Source organism: Leptonychotes weddellii, chromosome 1, assembly GCF_054177405.1.
Source record: "Leptonychotes weddellii isolate Sample4059 chromosome 1, ASM5417740v2, whole genome shotgun sequence".
NCBI lineage: Eukaryota > Metazoa > Chordata > Mammalia > Carnivora > Phocidae > Leptonychotes > Leptonychotes weddellii.
Genome location: NC_138369.1, coordinates 96,426,709 through 96,439,882, shown reverse-complemented (window position 1 = coordinate 96,439,882; position 13,174 = coordinate 96,426,709). Strand labels below are relative to the sequence as shown.

The 13,174-nt window shown below is 35.8% G+C and overlaps 1 protein-coding gene across 1 annotated transcript in view; it reads right to left on the bottom strand.

Moving 5' to 3' along the window:
- LEKR1 (leucine, glutamate and lysine rich 1) overlaps positions 1-13,174 on the bottom strand; it is a 165,717-nt gene that overhangs the window by 97,200 nt on the left and 55,343 nt on the right. Inside the window, exon 4 of the mRNA XM_081828457.1 lies at positions 10,065-10,184. Coding sequence (XP_081684583.1) covers positions 10,065-10,184 — 120 coding nt within the window. The remainder of the gene's footprint in view (positions 1-10,064; positions 10,185-13,174) is intronic.

Below are 13,174 nucleotides of genomic sequence, written 5' to 3'. Positions count from 1 at the left end.
CTGGGTGGCTCAGTTGGTTAAGCGACTGCCTTCGGCTCAGGTCATGATCCTGGAGTCCCTGGATCGAGTCCCGCATCGGGCTCCCTGCTCGGCAGGGAGCCTGCTTCTCCCTCTGACCCTCCCCCCTCTCATGTGCTCTCTGTCTCTCTCATTCTCTCTGTCTCAAATAAATAAATAAAATCTTAAAAAAAAAAAAAAGTAATCACAGATTTTCTGCAATCTCAGTGATTTTATTACTTCAGATGTCCTGGCTATAATTTACCTAATAAAAAAGATTCAGGCATAGATCTCGTAGTTATTAGCAAAAAATGATGACTGAAGCCATGGAATTATAATTATTTGGTTAATAATTATCTTCCTGAATGGACTAAATCTATAATGCAGAGACTATATCTGTCTTATTCAACACAGTTTCCCAAGCACCTAGCACAGTACCTACCATATAGTATATACTTAACAAATACTGATGAATGAATGAGTAAAAATAATAGATCACCCAGTTGGAGGAATGAAGAAGTGAGAAGTACTGAGGATAAGACACTGGATAACACTAATGTTTTATGTGACTAAAACAGAAAAGAATCTCTCAAAAAAGACGAGGGAGTAAAAGAGAAGAAGAACCTAAAGAATTAATATCTGAAATCCAGGAAATAAGAGAATTTAAACAAAAAAGTAGTGGTCAGTGTTTAAGCCTTCAGATAAAGGCTGAACAGAGTGCACTGTATCTGGTATTAAGGAGGCCTCTGGTGATCTCAGAGAGAGGCATTAGGTAGGAAAGAACAGAGCAACAAAGCAGGAGTGACAAAACAGTTAGGTGATACCAGCAATCAAGAACCTTGACTTAAGTGGCAAGAGGAGAAAGAGGAAAATGCAGAGTAGAATGGTTTGTTAAGACAGGAGACACCTGAGTGTGCACACAGCTAAGTAACAATACAAGTACAGTCAGAGGCTAAATAAAAACACAGAAAAAAGATGCAGTCAATTTCTTGTGCAAAGTCCTAGAAAGGACAGAGGTAGGGCAGAGGCTGAAAGATTAGCCTTTGTCAGGAAAATGGGTGGTGTCATTCTATTGGTAACTAAAGTCCACCTGAGTGATGAGAAGCCACAGGAGATGCCTCTATCAGCCTGCAGAGCTGGGAGCTAAGAGAGATGCTAATTTCAAAAAGCAGAGGAGGAGTCCAAAGAGATCACTTAATCAAGGGGGCCAAAAGTGAGAATGGGAAGTCTGAATGTAGAACCAGAAACTGGTAAGACGGAGACAAGAGCTATGAACTAAGCCAAGGTCAAGGGGCTAATGGTTTGGTGTAAGGCAGCTCCTAGAGTAAGCCGTGTGCATGGGAATCAGGGCTTACAAGAATATTTAACAGAAAAAAAGACTGGATGTGGATTCAAGTGCTTCTGTAGGGAGAAAGGCTGGAAACAGAAAATTCAAGCTTGTTAGCCAAGAGCAGATCCATGTTCTATGGGGTCTAAATCTTATATGATTAGTGGTGAGTGGAAGGAGAGCTTCCTTGAAAAAAAGAATATAAGAATGATGTCTACATGAGGCACCTGGGTGGCTCAGTTGGTTAAATGACTGACTCTTGATTTAGGCTCAGGTCATGATCTCAGGGTTGTGAGACTGAGCCCCACCTCTGGCCCCATGCTAGGTGTGGAGCCTACTTAAGATTCTCTCTCCCTCTCCCTCTGCACCCCCACTCTCTCTCTCCTATTCTCTAAAAAAAAAAAAAAATGGTGTCTACAAAATTAGGTTAAAAGTGTGTAATTATCCATAGAATGAGAAAAATCATTACAAATAAAAATTTTAAAGTTGGTGAATTCCACCAATTTCACAAAATACAGGAAAATAATATAACTTCCTAATAAGTAACAGCTCTACAATACCTTTTATTTTTTGAAGATTTTATTTATTTATTTTTAGACAGCAAGCATGTGCACCATGCTTGAGTGGTGGGGAGGGGTGGGGGGAGAGGGAAAGAATCTAGAGCAGACTCCGTGCTGAGTACAGAACCCAACTTGGGGCTTGATATCACAACTCTGAGATCATGACCTGAGCCGAAACCAAGAGTCAGAGGCTTAACCAACTGAGCCACCCAGACACCCTATTTGCAATTTTTGTCTACATGTTCTACAACCACTTGTCCATATGAGAACCATTTTATATAATACTTTATGTGGAGAAAATATAAAAATTATATAGCCTTTCATCTAGCATGGCCATTAGTTTTTTATTATTGGTAGTTTTGAAAGATTCTTTCAGCTTTATGGTTCATTACTGATAACATTGTAAATATTATACATTGTCCAATTTGGAAAAAACTTATCAAATTTTTTTATATGATTATAAGATTAGGAACATTTCAAGTGTTTTCAGAAAATGACTAGGCTTAAATTGTCTTTGAAATGAGGAGGCTTATAAGCCAATTTATCTTAGATGTCCTGGAAATGGTATGATTTTTATGTTGTATTCAGTGATAGTAGCTTTTGTAAATTGGCAGACGCTTAAATCTTTCTTCAATGTGTTTGGATAATTAACTCCACTTCATTGAATGGATTATGAAATAATCCAAGAGCTTTTGTTGAAAAAATCTTTCTCTTAATGAATTCACCTGTAATATAATCTGAAAAAAGTTACAATTTTTATGTGAGAATAATTTCTATGCTTAACTTGATCTTTATTGTTTTTATTCCATTAATTTTTTAAAATTCACACACATACAGATTTTTAGTCTGTGATGTCTTGCTTTTTTTTTTTTTTAAAGATTTTATTTATTTATTTATTTATTTAAGAGAGAGAATGAGAGAGAGAGAGAGAGAGCACATGAGAGGGGGGAGGGTCAGAGGGAGAAGCAGACTTCCTGCCGAGCAGGGAGCCCGATGCGGGACTCGATCCTGGGACTCCAGGAACATGACCTGAGCCGAAGGCAGTAGCTTAACCAACTGAGCCACCCAGGCGCCCCCTTTTTTTTTTTTTTTAAAGATTTTATTTATTTATTTGTCAGAGAGAGAGAGGGAGAACAAGCAGGAGGGGAGCGGCAGGCAGAGGGAGAAGTAGGCTCCCTGCCAAGCAAGGAGCCTGATGTGGGATTAGATCCCAGGACTCTGGGATCATGACCTGAGCCAAAGGCAGATGCTTAACCGACTGAGCCACCCAGGTGCCCCGATGTCTTGATTGTATTATTGAAGCATTCTAAAATGTCTTTCCAAATGGCAGCTTTAATAGTGTATTCCCAACTCAATTTTCCCTTACTCAGACTCCCAAAATATTTGTGACTACTCTAATGGCACACCAACATCATAAGTTTAAGAAAGGGGAAATCAGAGTGGAAAAAGAAAGAATTTTAACCAATTACAATTAGGCCACCTTACTATTGCTAGGGGCCCTCTGAGAACCTTAGAAGGGGCTCCTGAGTGAAGGGATCTGAAATTTAAGCATCATTTCATTCACAGTAAATGATGTCTGTGGTTATAACATTAATTTCCTTTGTGAAATATGAAGGAAGACACATAGCTGCTGAGAGCTGAGTAGTCTAAGCAGAATAGTGAGGATTTAGAATAGTATTGGAGGAACTGAAGGCCTGGTGTTTAACAATTGGTAAGTATGAAGACTGACAGTTGTAAGGGTAATGACAACTAAATGAGCAGGGGTAAAAGGAGTTGGAATATTGGTAAACTCCTCTAGACAGAAACATCCACCATGTAGAAAATCCTAAAGAACACACACACACACACACACACCCCAAATACTAGAACAAATAAACAGGTTCATCAACGTCAAAGGATATATGATCCATATGCAAAAATCAGTTTTACGTCTGTATACTAATGGTGGTCAATCGCAAAAATAAAATTAAGAAAACAATCTCACTCATAACATCAACAAGAATAAAATACTTAGAAATAAGTTCTAAAAGGAGTGCAAAGACTTATAAAGGCATAATTTGGAGACATTGCAGGTTTGGTTCCAGACCACCACAATAAAGCAAACTTCACAATAAAGTGAGTCAAATGAATTGTTTGGTTTCCCAGTGCATATAAGTTATGTTTACACTATACTGTAGTCTATTAAGTGTGCAAAAGTATCATGTCTTAAAAAACAATGTATATATCTTAATTAAAAATACTTTATTGCTAAAAAAAAATGCTATCATATGCGTTTTCAGTGAGTCACAATCTTTTTGCTGGTGGAGGGTGTTGCCTCCATGTTGATGGCCTGCTAACTGATCAGGGTGATGGTTGCTGAAGGTTGGGATGACTGCGGCAGTATCTTTTTTTTTTTTTTAATGGTGCAAGAAAGGTGATTTTTGTTTTCATTTTTGAAAAAGGTGATTTTATTAAAGCATGGGGACAGGACCTGTGGGCAAAAAGAGCTGCTGCCCTGGGGTTTTGAGGATGACTGATTATATATTTGGGAGTTAGGGGAGGTAAGGAAAAAGGGAGGTTTCCAAAAGGACTTTAATATGCTAAAGAGGACTTAAAATAAGACAGCAATGAAGTCTGCCATGCCAATTGACTCTTCTTTTCACAAATGATTTCTCTGTAGCATGCAATGCTGTTTGAAAGCATTTTACCCACAGAACTTCTTTCAAAATTTGAGTCAATCCCCTCAAATCCTACCCACCACTTTATCAACTAAGTTTATGTAATATTCTAAATCTTTTTTATCATTTCAACAATCTTCCTAGCATCTTCACCAAGAGTAGATTCTATCCCAAGAAGCCAGTTTCTTTGCTCATCCATACAAAGCAACTCCTTATCTGTTAAAGTTATATCATGAAATTATAGCAATTCAGTCTTATCTTTAGGTTCCACTTCTAACTCTAGTTCTCTTGCTTTTTCCACCACACCAGTTACTTCCTCCACTGAAGTCCTTAACTCCTCAAAGTCATCCATGAAGGTTGGAATCAACTTCTTGTAAACTCCTGTTCATGTTTATATTTTGACCTCTTCCCATGAATCACAAATGTTTTTAATCTTTCCCAGAAAGTTTTCAGTTTACTTTGCCCAAATCCATCAAAGCAATCACAATCTATGGCAGCTAGAGCCTTACAAAATGTATTTCTTAAATAGTAAGACTTAAAAGTCAGAATTACTCCTTGATCCGTGGGCTGCAGAATGGATGGCATGAAAACATTAATCTAATTGTACATGTCCATTAGAGCTCTTGGATGACCAGGTGCATTGTCAATGAGCAGTCATATTTTGAAAGGAATATTTTTTTCTGAACAGTAAGTATCAACAAAAGGCTTAAAATATTTAGTAAACCATATTGTATACATATTTGCTATCATCCAGGCTTTGTTGTTCTATTTCTAGAGTACAGGCAAAGTAGATTTAGCATAATTCTTAAGGGCTCTTGAATTTTCAAATTTATAAATGAGCATTGGCTTCAACTTAAAATCACCAGCTGCATTAGCCCCTAACAAGAGAGTCAGCCTTTTTTTGAAGTTTAAAAACAGGCATTGACTTCTCTCTAGTTAAGAAAGTCCTAGGTGACATCTTTTCGCAACAGAAGGTTGTTTTGTCTATATTGAAAATCTGTTGTGTAGTGTGGCCACCTTCATTACTTTTCTTAGCTAGATCTTCTGCAAACTTGCTGTATAGCTTCTACATCAGCACTTGCTCCTTCATCTTGCACTTTTATGTTATGGAGATGGCTTCTTTTCTTAAACATCATGAACCAATCTCTGCTAGCTTCAAACTTTTCTTAAACAACTTCCTTACCTTTCTCAGCCTTCATAGATAGAATTGAAGAGTTGAGGCCTTGCTCTGGATTGGGCTTTGGCTTAAGGGACTGTTGGGGCTGGTTTGATATTCTATCCAGACCCCTAAAACTTTCTCCATATCAGCAATAAGGCTGTTTTGCTTCCTTATCACTCATGTGTTCACTGGAGTAACACTTTTAATTTACTTCAAGAGCTTTTTTTTTTTTTTTTTGCATCCACAAACTTGGATAACTGTTTGGCACAAGAGGCCTAGCTTTTGGCATATCTTGGCTTTTTGTTTGTTTCCTGACTTCAAGTTTTTATTTAAATTCTAATTAGTTAACATATATGGTAAAATTGGTTTCAGATGTAGAATTTAGTGATTCATCACTTACATATAACACCCAGTGCTCATCACAGCTAGTGCCCTCCCTTAACACCCATCACCCATCTAGCCCATCCCCCACCCACCTCCCTCCATCAACCCTCAGTTTGTTCTCTAGAGTTAAGAGTCTCTTATGGTTTGCTTCCCCCCTTCTTTTTTTCCCTTCCCCTATGTTCATCTGTTTTGTTTCTTAAATTCTACATATGATTGAACCCACATGGTATGTCTTTCTGTGACTGACTTATTTCGCTTAGCATAATACACTCTAGCTCCATCCACATCATTGTGAATGGCAAGATTTCATTCTTTTTGATGGCTGACTAATATTCCATTACACACATATACACACACACACACATCCACTGATGAATGAAAAAAGAAGATGTGCTAGATTAAAAAAAGACATGAAATAACAAGTGTTGGCAAGGATGTGGAGAAAAAGGAACCCTCATGCACTATTGGTGGGAATGCAAACTGATACAGCCACTGTAGAGAACAGTATGGAGGTTTCTCAAAAAACTAAAAATAGAAACATCTTATGATCCAATATTTCCACTATTGGATATTTACCTAAAGAAAAAGAAAATTATAAATGAGCATTAATACATGCTAATTCAAAAAGTTTATGTACCCCTATGTTTACTGAAGCATTATTTACAATAGCCAAGATATGGAAGCAACCTAAATGTCTACTGACAGATGAATGAATAAGAAAGATATGGTATCTCTAAACAATGGAATATTATGCAGCCATAAAAAGGATGAGATCATGCCATTTGCAACAACATGGATGGACCTAGAGGGTATTATGCTAAGTGAAGTACATCAGACTAAGAAAGACAAATACCATATGATTTCACTTGCATGTGGAATCTAAAAAAAAAAAATGAATAAACAAAAAGTAGAATCAGACCGCATTGTCTGATTCCATATATCCAAAATGTCCAGAAAAATGCAAATCTATAGAAACAAAGAAGATTAGTGATTGTTAGGACAGGTGGTGAGAACAGAGATTGAGTGCAAATTGCATGAGAATCTTAAGAGTGACTCAAATGTTCCAATACTGGATGTGGTAAAGGTTGCCCAACTTAGTAGGTCTTACAATGTAAAAATAATTACATTGTGCTCTTAACATGAATGAATTTTGTAGTAAGTAATTGTATATCAACAAAACTGTATAAAATAAGATGTGATATGATAAACTATGAGATTGAGAATACAAAACAAAATAAAGCCAGATGACAGAGTCTAGATTGACAAATTAAAAAAGTAAGGGAGCACTTGGGTGGCTCAGTCACTAAAGCGTCCAACTCTTGATTTTGGCTCAGGTCATGATCTCAGGGTTGTGAGATCGAGCCCTGCATTGGGCTCCATGCTGGGTGTGGAGCCTGCTTAAGATTCTTCTCTCCCTCTCCCTCTCTCCCCCTTCCATCTCTTAAAAAAAAAAAAAAAAAAGTAAGTACTTTATATTTCAAACAATTTATGAAAGATTCACAATAGGAATCCTCTAAAAGTAAACACTGCCTAAAATATTTCAAATATGGATTGATTTGGAGCACTGGATTTATATACAGATTTACATAAAGTGAAGTATACTTATATTCCATACTATTTTTTAGTGTCCATTTTACAGGCCTTCTAAACTTAATTCCCATTCTCAAAGGCATTTTATTCTGAATAGCAAATGTGCTGAGACAATTGAGGCAGACCACACACACTCCTGATCACCTCCCTGGCAAGAGACAGGCTGGAAATGATGTCAGGAAAAACAAACATGATGAACACTTTTCTGGAGGCTAGGTGATTAAGCCCAATTGCAATTAAGTAAATGACAGAATAATTTTAAAAGAGCAATGCGACTCAAAGACACAGTTCATTGATCTATTAAAAGTTCGTTTTGGGATGCCTGGGGGGCTCAGTGGGTTAAGTGTCTGCCTTCGGCTCAAGTCATAATCCAGGGTCCTGGGATGGAGTCCTGCATCAGGCTCCTTGCTCGGCAGGGAGCCTGCTTCTCCCTCTGCCTGCCACTCCCCCTGCTTGTGCTCTCTCTCTCTCTCTGATGAATAAATAAATAAAATCTTAAAAAAAAAAAAAAAGGGAAAGTTCCTTTTGGGCTCCACAAATAAAATGATTATATCTGAGCACCTAAAGTTCATGCTTCTTTTCTTTGCCACATTTAGAGAGATGATAAGCTCCTTTTCTTCTGTATTCTAGTAGATATTTTTAAGATAAATTACTATAAAATCAGCTTTTAGTAATGCAACAAAATCACTGACCCTATAAATTTTGCTTTTATTTTCACCAGACTGCTTGTTCCTATGCAACGTAACTACTAGTGAGGAATAAAACCAGTAATCATTTCTATTTGTATATTATAAACTTCTATTTGTACTAAGTGTTTAGTTAGATGGTTACTTCCAAAATTGCTTTTTAGTAAATGCTATGTTTTTATATGTCAGACCCCAGACTCCCAATTTATAATCTTTTAGCTAAAAATAAACAAAAGTCACAATATCTATTGAAATTTTTTTAAAAAAATAAGCAGTTAAAAGTATAACTCAAAATGATAAAACTAGAACACAATAAAAGTAACAATATGCCTCAGTTTTTTCAAGAATTTAAAATGCTACAAATCACATGTAAAATGTGAACATTTTATCAGTCTTAATATCTTAAAGCAGCATTAATTATTTAATCTAGTTCTGGTCTAACCTTTAAAATTCGGTCAATCCTACCACCCACAATGGCATTAATGGATAAAATAAATGGGACTTTCTTAGCAGACCTGAGCCAGAGCTATTGGAAGAGCCAACTGGTCGGCCTGACTAAAGTGAAGAACTGGAGTCACCTCCTGGTTCAATACCAGATTTCTAGGACAAGGCAGAAAAGATTTCTGATGACAAAAACGATCATCTGTTTTATGAATAGACTCATCGATTCAAAAATTATTTATTGAGCATCATTATGTGCAAGGCATTTATGAAAGGTAGTTGACCAGCAGATGATCACTAGATAGTATATTAAAAATTATTAGCCCAGGTAATTTTTCTAATGAAACAATGTCTCTGGCAACAACTAGTAGATTGAAAAAGAAAAGAAAGGAACCTAACCTTCAAAATATTCATTCAACATATTTTTTTAGTAACCCAGAACCTGTGTCTATTTATAATGTTCATTTAACTTATTTCCCTTTTCTAAAGATAAAGTACTCAATTTTGAAAAGAATCACTGTTTCTGATATTCTCAATATATTCAATTCCAATTTATAAAAGAAAATGAACTTCCTAATTTATTTAGAACATTGGGTTTTAACTTTAGGTATTATAAGCCCTCCAAAGATTATATAAAAGCAGAATTAACACCATTTATGTTGGAGATTTTGAAATTAAGGAGGTCTATTACTATCATTTAGAAAGTTACCCTATTCTAGGGTGCCTGGGTGGCTCAGTTGGTTAAGCAACCAACACTCGGTTTCGGTTCAGGTCATGATCACTGGGTCCTGAAATGAGCCCCTAGCTGGGCTCCACACTCAGAAGGAAGTCTGCTTGAAGATTCTCTCCCTCTGCCCCTCCCCTATTCATGCCCGCATGCACACTCTTTCTTTCTCTCTCAAATAAATACATAATTTTTTTTTTAAAAGTTATCCTATTCTTCTCTACTTTTTGTATCACTGGACTATCAGGCAGGGAATTGAATACACCAAGAAATACTGGTCAAGAGAAAAATGAATTAGTTACTGTGCTTTCATTCTAAATGTTACTGCACAATAAAAGCAAGGTGTTTGCCTGATTTAAATATATTGCTAAAACTATTCAGTTGAGAGAATGATCAAAAAAACCCCAAGAGAGGTTGTTTCCTTTTTTTCCAACCACACCGAATATAGAAACTCTATTACTAAAATCTGTTTGAATGTTTATAAAGTTAATGCACTTTTTCAATCCTTATCATTTTCAGTTCTTTAAAGATAATCTTACCTGAATACTTGTGATTGTCTCTGCTTAATTTTTAATTCATGTTGCAAATGATTCAATTCTTTCTGTACTCTCTGAAATTCATATTGTTGACTTTTTAACTGCATGCTTACATCTTGAATTCTAAAAATATAAACAAACAACATCCATTACAAATATTCCTTCCTGAGAATTTTATTAAATTAAAATTTAAATACACTTTTAACAAAAATAAATGTTAAAAAGTATGCATCTTTATGTATGCTAAATGAATGTACAGGAAAAGTATGGAGAGACACATATCAAACACCATCACTCCTGGGGAGGAGAGTGGAACTGATGGGCAGGGGAAAGGCAAAGAACATTGAAGGGAGGCATAACTTTTACTCTGTATCTTTTGTATTATTCAAATTTTTCAATGAACATGTATTTTCACTTGAATTACTAATTAAAATGTAACTACCCAAATATCAATTTTTATTAAAAGTAATATATGTATACAATTTCGAATGTCAAATATTACTAAAAGAGCTAAAGAAAGAACAGTAATCATTGCCCTTACCTCAATTTCCACTTCCCAAAACAACTTTCAACTTTTTTCCTGATTCCTCTGGTATTTCCTTCTATAAATAACATGCTTATATTGTTATTCCTTAATATTTCAGTATTCCTTAATATTTAGATATTACTTAGTAAATTACAAATCAGTTAAGATCTGATTCTGCTAGATATAACCGAGACCTAAATATGATAGCTTAAATATACAAGAGTATATTATATTGCATAAGACAAATGTACTGTTAGCCAATCCAATGCTGATAATAGTAGCCTTATAGAGTCATCAGAGTCCCAGGATCCTTACAACTCTCTGGTCTACCACTTTGGTGTGTGTTCTTTATTTTCACTGACCATGAGAGTGGCAGAAACCCCAACAACTCCTTTCCCATTCCAGACCAGCAGCAAGAGGAGAATAATGGCTCACTCTGTTTTAAGGAGACTTCTTGGAAGTACCACCAATTACTTCTGCTGAACTTAGACATTAGACACATGGCCATACCTATTTCAAGTAAAGCAGATATATCCACAGTTCTATTACTAAGGAAGAAGGAACAATGATGTTAGGGTAAGTAGCTAGCAGCTTATATCACAATCCTAATAAGAACTGACCCTCCTACACATACCTAAACTCTTATACACACATACAAACACACGCCTTTCTCATCTCACCCTCCCTTTATTTAAATAAACCTTTTAATTTAGTATTTACATTATTCTTCACTAGTAAGCCACATGTTATGATATGATCACATTTCTTGTACAACTTTTTGCTGTCCCTGGATTAAAAAACCATCCCCTTTTCTTCTTAGTTTTCTGTGTACCTATCACTGATATATCTTCCAAATCCGACAGAGGTGTAATTCTTCTTTCTCAACACCTTCAGACACAGCAGAAAACTCTTCAATATCATATCTTTTCTAGGAAATATCCTTCCCAGAGCTCTCTATTCCCTTGCTCCAGTGTGGGTATTCTCTCAATTGACTATACAACTGTCATCCTGGGACTTTCCTTTCTTGTCATTTCAGGAACTGTCCTCAGCTCTCTTTCATGTCAAATCCTCTGTATCTTGGTTCTAAAGTCTTCCTCCTCTATGATGTACTCCTTTTGGTGGAATAAATCCTCCAGGAGCATTCTGTGCATGAGAGGTAAATTTGAGAATGTGAATATCTGAAAATATCTTTACTATATATCAGACTGGACAGTTTAGCTGAATATAGAATCATCCATGAGAAAAATATTCTTCATGCGAAAATTAGGGTACCATCCTCTGTTTCCTAACTTCCGGTGCTTTTTTGCAAAGTCCGATGCCATTCTAATTCCTACTTCTTCTTTGTATGATACATGGTAGGTTCTCCCCACTCTGCCCCTGCCCTGGTTCAGAAGCTTTAAAATTTTTCTCTTTTTACTTAGTATTCTTAAATTTCATCACAATATATTATCATGTCAGTCTTTTGTCATTCTCTGTGCTGGGCACTTCATGAGTATTTGTTTTGGAAACTGATGTTTAGTTCCAAGAACTTTACCCTAAGGAGAATGATTCCTTCCCCACCATTTTCTGTTTCCTTTCTGGAACATCTTTCGATTTGGATGTGGAACCATCTGGAGACATCTAATTTTCTTAAATTTTTTTGCCATCTTACTACTTTGGACATTTTGTTTTAATTTCATTATCTTCCATTCTGCCCATAAAATTTTTAATTTCTGCTATCATATTTTAATTATCAGGAATTCTTTCTTATTCCTCAAAAGGTCCCTTTTTATTACCCCTTGTTCTTATTTCATGGATACAATTTCTTCTCTTATTCTTTTGATGATAATTTTGATATCAATTACGCTGTGTTTTAAAGTTTTTTCAGCTTATTGCATTGCTTCTGTTTCCTCTAGGTTTTTAAATTTTTTCTTTGCTTTGTTCTTTGTCTTTCACATTTGAAGCCTCCCTTACAGTCTGGAGATCCTTTGCTGTCTATTCATATTTACAATGAAGACTATTGGTCCAATTTCTACAAATTAATAATGATGAAGGGAGAAAGGGGGGAGGGTGGCTTTTCTAGATAAAAAAGCAGCAACAAAAGTGACATGTGGACCTTGTATAGAACCAGATTCAAACAAATGAACTAAATTTGTTTAAATACTAAGGAAATTTGATTATGAACTGGGAATTAGAAAATACAGAGGAACTATTGCTAATTTGGGGATAATGATACTGTTGTTATATAACAAAATGGCACATCACACTGAAGTAAATAGGGATGAAAATAGCATGCAGTCTTGGGTTTTCCTTAAATTACTTCAGCAAACAACAAAAACAAAGGGACAGATGAAACACATATGACAAAAATCATGGTAATTTTTGAATCTGTAATAATGGATATTTATTATGGTATTTTCTCTTTTAAAAATCTAACAAATGAGACACTGAAATGCCTTAAGCTTCTGTGGTGTGTGTTGGAATTATTAAATGATGGGCTTCAACTGTGGGGAGATCATGTGGAGAATTAGCTATTTTGATAGTACCTATGTCATCTGCCAGAGTTAGGACAAGGTAATTAAAAGTCTTTGGGGAGAAAGAGTGGGAG